A 7,409-nucleotide genomic window follows, 5' to 3' on the forward strand; every position below is an offset into this window, starting at 1 on the left:
TTCTTTTCGAGCTTGTCCGGATAAAGCTGCGGAGACAATAGGGTCCCCTCCACCACAAGCAGAATGAGTCATTAACATTCAGCAGTGCGTCCCGGCCTCTTGGCTCCCCCTCCGGCACGGCCGTGCACGGTTGCCCGGGCATGCACCCGGGGCCGACCCCACCGCTCCGTCCAATCGACCCGGAGGGAGACCCAGCGCTATCTCCCTGAATTCTATTACTATTTCTTTTTTTGTTTTGTTTACTTTTTAAGAACAGCACAGCACCAGCGTGATTCTGTTTTTTTTATTTTCGTTAGTTTTTCTCGTTCGGAAGTTCCCCAAACAAATAATTGACACACAACGCCAAGCCATAGGAAACAGTGAAACTCCCGTTTGAGCACAGATGTTTTAGGGGAAATACGATGCTTAGATTTCTCGTAAAGATAACAGCGGGCGATCAACGTGGTGATCTTTGACCGTTTAAATTTTAATGTCAGAGTCAACGTTTTACTCACTGCACCGCAGGGAGCGTGATGATGTTTCTGGATTTATTAGATATCATATTCCTTGAGCTCCCTCTATTTATATTGAGACTGAGCACCAATATCAAAACGAAAAGATTATTGAACAGTTTTACTTTTAAAAACCTGTGCTTCATGACTTAAATTATTAGCACTAAAGCAGAAGTATCCAAGCACTCAATGGATAAATTAACCATTTTGTTTGTCAGATGTTTAGAAGTTGCTTAATATATACCACTCCATCTTAATTGTTATCTTTGTAATTGGTAACACACTCAATGTAAGAATATTTTATGCCAAGGAATAATAATATGATGCAAAACACTTCAATATCAAGAAAAGGTTTTATTTTATTTTACATTCACAAAAATGGCCAGAGAAAATGTGTTAGCTGTGCGGGTAGGAATGAATCTGTAGTTAATAATTCAAAAAGAAAGTACATTCACAGCCTTTTTTTTTCAATTGTACACAATAAAAATATACAAAACACTGCGAAAACACTGAAGAGAAATCTGAGCACAGAGTTTTATAGCGATCAAATCATAACATAAACGGTATCGAAACCAAAGAGTGTAAGGAATGATAACAAACAAAGTATATTATCAAAAGAACGTTTCCGTGTCTGAATGTTGTGAAGGACTGAATGCAAGCGGCATGGAATTTGTTAATTTAGAATTCATATCGCGGTACGGGCTGAGAAGCATTTAAAAGGCACAAATGACGTGGTTATCTAAGGGAGACCGTAACAGGGAGTTGGCACTCGACTCAAGAGATGGAAGGGGGGGGGAAAGGGAATCACACTTTCTTCTTTAAACGCCTTCTTCTGGCGGAAAATGATCCTTTAATATCGAACTTCTGACTCCAAGTTGGCTAATAGAGCAAAGGGGGTTTACTGTGTGAGAAGTTGTGATGCAACATGATACGGGCTTAGAGAACAACTCTTTTTTATCCCTTCCCCTCTCTGGCAGAGACACATCACATACATACAAATGTAAAGCCACAAACACATGGCACACACACACACACGCTTGCAAAATCACATATGCACAACACTCTCAAACACGTACACACACGCAAAAAATCCCATACACACACACAATGCAAAATCACATACACACACATATAAACACACACACGCACGCACACACGCACGCATCCATGTGTCGTTGTTTCTGCATCCTTGCAAACACCCAGCTGACGTGTCACTCAGTGCGCTCGGTGTTATCTTACCCCATTTCCTTTAACCCCACATCATGACTAATCGCAATTCGCCAAGCATAGCTTTCTGACACCTGTTGTGTCCGGCATCGGTCCTCCCGCAGACACGTCCCGGAACGGAGCTGACCGCCTCGTGTGATTGGTGGTTCAGTGGAGCGCTATCGAGCAGAAACCCCTTCGTACCCTCTCTGTACCCTCACTGCCCGATCGATCGATGTCGCCTTGTCGGCTTTTTCTTTTTCATCCGTGACAAAAAACAATAATGTAAATAACCACACCCACATTATATGTGTATACTTAAGAAAAAAAAGAAAAAATGGTAAGAAATAAAGTACTGAACATAAATACATTTAAGACTTCTAAGCCAAATGACACTTAAAGATTCAAAATAAGCCATTGAGTTACGCCGTGTGATGTTGTCGTTGCCAGATCTTTTAGAATGTAGTTATGGCCGTTATCACCGAGCCGCAAATTGTCTTAATTGGTCCCGGGCACCTTCCCCGATAGAGCTGAATCTCCATCTGTTTGTCAACGGATTCAGGCCAACAATTTCTTCCTCCTAGAAAAACTCTTTGACAGGCCTTTGCTTTTTGCCTTCGAGTGTGCACACACACGCGCGCGCGTGCGTGTTGTGTGCACGCACGTCAACACGCGCACGCACAAATCGACACGCGCGATACGAAAGTGGAACGAAGGTAGGCGGAGGCAATATGTCCTCACGGAGGAGTTTGACTTGCCAGCCACACGTTTTGTCACTGTGTAAAATGTCCATCGCCGTGGTGTGTTTTCTGCGCGTGTTTGTTTAAGAGTTCTTCTTTGTCACATGGATACACTTTGTATAAAATCAGCAGGCACTTTTATGTCATTTGTTTTGCTTTTGTTTTTCGGGTTGTTTCTGTTTCAAATTGGCACAGGTAGCCTACTAGCCGCGAGCACCTTCCTCTCTCTGACGGCTGCCTTCCTGTGTTAGTAGTGCATTATCTTCTTGAACGGAGTCTCAGTGCTCTGTGGGACGAGGTGCACCCAGGGGCACCACCTAATCCCCCCTTCCCCCCCCCACCCGCGCCCGGTTAGGGTCTGGACAGGGTGGTGTAAACGGGCTGGTCCCAGCCGGAGCCGGACGGGCTGTGGGCGGGGGCCATGGACAGGCTGTTGAGGATGGGGCTCCCGTAGGCCCGCCTGGAGGAGTGGAAGTAGGGGTACTGGTAGAGCCCAGAGGTGTACCCCGAGTACGGGCTGTAGTAGTTGGAGCCCTGCAGGTCCGTATAGTCACACTGGGGGGGGCTGGAGAAGGTGGCCGGGGGGGCGGGGGCGACGGCGGCGGAGGAGGAGGAGGAGGAGGAGGAGGAGACGCAGGCCTGGCCGCTGAAGGGGCCGTACTCGGGGTGGGACGGCGAGCTGTGGGAGTGATCGCTGTAGTGGCTGGGGCTCAGCTGCTCCGTCTTGATGTGGGCGCGGTGGAGCCCCGCCTCTCCCCCTGGGGACGGGGGCGTCGGCATCCCGCTGCCGACGCCACCGCCGACGCCGCCGCCGCCGCCCACGCCGCCGGGCGTGGCCGGGGCGGCCTTGCGGCTCCACATCGAGCCGCCGTGGCCGAGGTGACCGTACGGCGACTGGTAGGAGCCCCCTCCTCCGCCCAGCCCCGCGGCCCCGGGGCCCTGGTGGGGGTGGTGCGGGTGGTGGTGGTGGTGGTGGTGGTGGTGGTCCAGGGAGAGCATGGCGGAGGAGGCGGCGGCGGCGGCGGCGGCGGCGTGGCCGTTGAGCGGCAGGTACTGGTCGAACTCGTGCACGTCGAAGGCCTCCATGTTGCTGATGACGTCGGTGCTCAGCTCCGAGATGTCCACGTTGCTGAAGTCGATGTTCTGCCGCCCGCCCTCCACCAGCCGCCGGCCCTCGGGCTTCATGTCCGGCTTGGCGCCCGGGTGGTGCGGATCCGTCTTGGGGGTGGTGGGCGGGGTCGGGGGGCCGTGGGGTTGGCCTGGGGGGGGGGGAGGAGGAGGAGGAGGAGGAGGAGGAGGAGGAGGAGGAGGAGGGGGAGAAGAGTTGAAATAACACACGAGAACAAAGGCAATCATTCAGCCGAACGAAAGACGCAAAAAAAACCCTCAGGATGACAAAATCATCCATCATTGCTTGTTTCTTTGTGGTACACGATATATATCGATATATAACATACAACACATCAAATCAGTAGCAATAATGACGTAACGCCGTCTGTCACCATGATGAACGTGTCCCACACGCATCATCCAGCGTTGCTTTTATCGCACTACCACTCTATACGAATACATAACAAGGGACACATCACATCCACAGTAATAACGATGCAACGCCGGTGGGTCATGCGACATGTCGTCAAGGTAGCAGGCGTCGGGGGGGCGGGTGGGTCGGGGTGGTCACGTACCTGTGTGGTCGGGGTGATGGCGCCCGTCGCTCATGCCCCCCAGCACGCCCAGGCCGGGCTCCGCCTTGTACATCTGGTGGGCCAGGTCCACCCCCGAGTCGGAGTCCCCCTGCCCCGGCTTGACGTTCTTCCGCCTGCGTGGCTGGTACTTGTAGTCGGGGTGGTCCTTTTTGTGCTGCACCCGGAGCCGCTCGGCTTCCTCCACGAACGGCCGCTTCTCGTTCTCGGAGAGCAGGCTGCGAGAGAGAGAGAGAGAGAGAGAGAGAGAGAGAGAGAGAGAGAGAGGTTAGGTTTTAATACAGCCGATGGATGTAAGGACATTCATGCATAAACGCAGTGGCGTGGATGTGTTTATGCACGCATACATACATGCATGCTTTGTATGTACTTGGCATGCATGCATACAAGTACACACAAACGTGCTTACATACATAGATGTATTCATGCATACATAGATATGTAAATGCATACATACATAGATAAGTACATACATACATACATACATCCTTACAAGCATACATATATACATACATACTGTACATACATACACATAATTACATGTGTACATGCATAGTTACAGTCATAGTTTTTGTGTTTTGTTGGCAACAAAACAGCAACAAAGCACAAAAACGCAGCAAGTAATTTGTTTAATTATTGATTGTTCCAATTTATTTGTATTCTCTCACGGTTTGCCTAACTAACACCAGCAAAACTATTTAATGCAATTATGAATCGGCTCAGCAATTCTTCCAAACTCATCCGCAGATATGTATTCGGTTCGAAGTTGACCTTCTCGTTATTACAAGACAAATAATAAGAGACTCACCGCCAAAGTTTCCCGAGGGTCTTGCTGAGCTCGGCGTTGTGCAGGTGGGGATACTGATCCGCTAACTTTCTGCGCGCCGCCTGAGCCCACACCATGAACGCGTTCATGGGTCTCTTCACGTGGGGCTTCATCTTCAGCGAGCCGTTCCCTCGGACGGGCATGGGCACCAAGGACCAGTCGTATCCCTTCAGCACCTGAGAAACCGCGTCCCGTATGCAGGCTGGGAAGCGGTCGTCTTCCTCCGGGTCGAGCTTCTTGCCCATGCCGGAGAGCAGCGATCCCTGGCCGTCGGAGCCGGTCGGGGAGGACGGAGCGTCCGAGTCCGACTCGTCCTGAGACATGGAGCAGTTGGAGCCCGATGGGCTGCAAGGCGGATCGTGGACAGCCTTGTCATGCTCATCCGTCATTTTTAACATTTCCTTTTTCTTTTTTATTATTAAGTTGAAATTCCCCCAAAAAAGATGTTAATGTTCGTTGGTTTCCCCCCCTCCGTTGAAAGTATATTTAAATGGAGAACGCGCCTTTTTACGCACGCTTTGCCATGCTTACTCCTTCAACATATTTAAGAAAAAGCGTACTCCTCTATTTTCCTAAAGCTTGTTTGTTTTTCCTGCTGTCTTGTTTCCTTAAACTGTCATGAGGTGTGGAAGTAGAACACCACAATGTGAGTGCAGGAGCTGCGTGATACAGGAACTTTAGATGAAGTTTAAAACCCTCACTCCACCTTCTGCCTGTGATTGGCTGGATGCTATCAGCCTTCGCCTCCCATTGGTCGGGAGCGTTTTTATGAGCTGCCTTTTTTTTCCTCTTGTCACTGGTGACACATTTATGTCAGGCGCAGTTGCTGGACAAAATGAATGCTAATAATGTTGGGTTTAACTTAAAAGTAAAAGGCACATAGAATTTATAAGTTAATACGGTATAATACAAATAAAGGTGGGATCATAGAGGCTATTGCAATCGTTTTGTTATCATTTCTGTCCCGTTGTCTACAATTATAAATATAAAGTCTGAAAAATATCCATAATCAGAATAAGTCAACCATCATATACTGTCAAATAATGGTGCTTAGTTGCCTATTTAGCCTATAGTGAAAAATCATTCAATTATCTACTAAAACGGATTTAACATTTATAGCAATTATAACAAGTTAGGCCTTCAAGTCCCTAAATGACTGCTCCTCTCCCACATAACCCTCACCCTAACCCTCAACCAATTCCCAATACCATTTACCAAGTCCCTCGACCACGGGGGCTGTAATAAAGCCCGTGGGCCTGCGTTTTCCTTTTTCTATACAACATTTCTTTCCTTTCATAACAACATAATTGCAGCCCATCTCCTTCCTTCTGTTTCTCTCATATACAAATATGATTTGTACATCTCCCTCTCTAACATTTATGGATACTACATGGAGCCAAATTTGAATTTAAGCAAATTCCCGGGCCCGGACCCTGACCAGCCCGTGGACTCTTTTGTCACCCCAGAACAAAAGGCTCTGTTTATTGTAAAATCAAACGGCCCCTAACTACATGAAGAACACACCTTTGTTAATAGCATGGCTACAGGTTCCTAATTCAGAAGAGGAAGTGAGTGTTTCCCAGCAGTCGGTTTGTTATCCACAAAGATGGAGGGGGGTTGGGGGGGGGGGGGGGGGACAACATATTGCACATAAGCAGTCCTTTGATAATAGTGCCTGCTGGAAAGAGTAGGGAAGATAAAAGGACAGATTGAATCACTGCCTTTGTTAATTGTGTCGTCGTGTCCGACCCATTTAAAGACATGGTAGGTTTCAGCGCGACGCAGTTTGCAGTTTGTCGGTTCAGCGGCACACTGCAGGTGGTCCTCAGACGAACAGTCCTGTAGCCCCTGGAGACGGAGGCTGGACACTTAATGCCTTGCTCATGGGTTGCTTTTCTCTTAGCAAGGTAAGAGCGATGCTCTTTTTCTGTCATAATTATTCAGGGGGTGGATTGATATTAGTGGCCTCGCAAGGCCCTTTGGACTTGTGTGTGAGAACTGGTTTCTTTTGGTTGATGCTTGTGCTGAGGTTTAATAATTGATTTGGGCTGTTTTGTATTAACTAAAATGTGTCATTGATTCAAAACTTTCCCCTTATGAGAAATTATGAAATTAACGTTAATGTTCTGTGTTTAATTACGACATATTACAATTGTCAAGTGTGTGTGTGTGTGTGTGTGTGTGTGTGTGTGTGTGTGTGTGTGTTTGTGTCTGTGTGTGTGGGGGGTGGGTGGTGGTATGAGGAGGTTGGGGTCGTGTGTGTGCATGTTTTTCTGTGTGCCTGGTAAATTGTGCCATGCAAATGCAAAAAAAAAGATATATACTTTTCTTTACCATTATTAGCAACTCCGGAATAGCTGTGTTTAGTCAAAACACAAGAGTCACTATTTAATGCAAATCCTTGACTTTCATTTCACTCAAACAGTTTTCAAGCAATTTGCAC

General features: G+C 48.0%; 1 protein-coding gene across 1 annotated transcript; it reads right to left on the reverse strand.

Annotated features, from left to right (window-relative positions):
- Positions 1-877: 877 nt before the first annotated feature.
- LOC311372763 (transcription factor Sox-8-like) lies at positions 878-5,595 on the reverse strand. The gene is made up of 3 exons (XM_084489709.1): positions 4,949-5,595; positions 4,123-4,358; positions 878-3,696 (listed from the first exon to the last, which is right to left on the reverse strand). The coding sequence occupies exons 1-3, from the start codon at positions 5,362-5,364 to the stop codon at positions 2,789-2,791; spliced, it is 1,560 nt and encodes a 519-aa protein (XP_084345835.1). The 5' UTR covers positions 5,365-5,595; the 3' UTR covers positions 878-2,788.
- Positions 5,596-7,409: the final 1,814 nt, after the last annotated feature.

Source organism: Micromesistius poutassou (assembly GCF_964030765.1).
Source record: "Micromesistius poutassou genome assembly, contig: SCAFFOLD_1455, whole genome shotgun sequence".
Classification (NCBI taxonomy): Eukaryota; Metazoa; Chordata; class Actinopteri; order Gadiformes; family Gadidae; genus Micromesistius; species Micromesistius poutassou.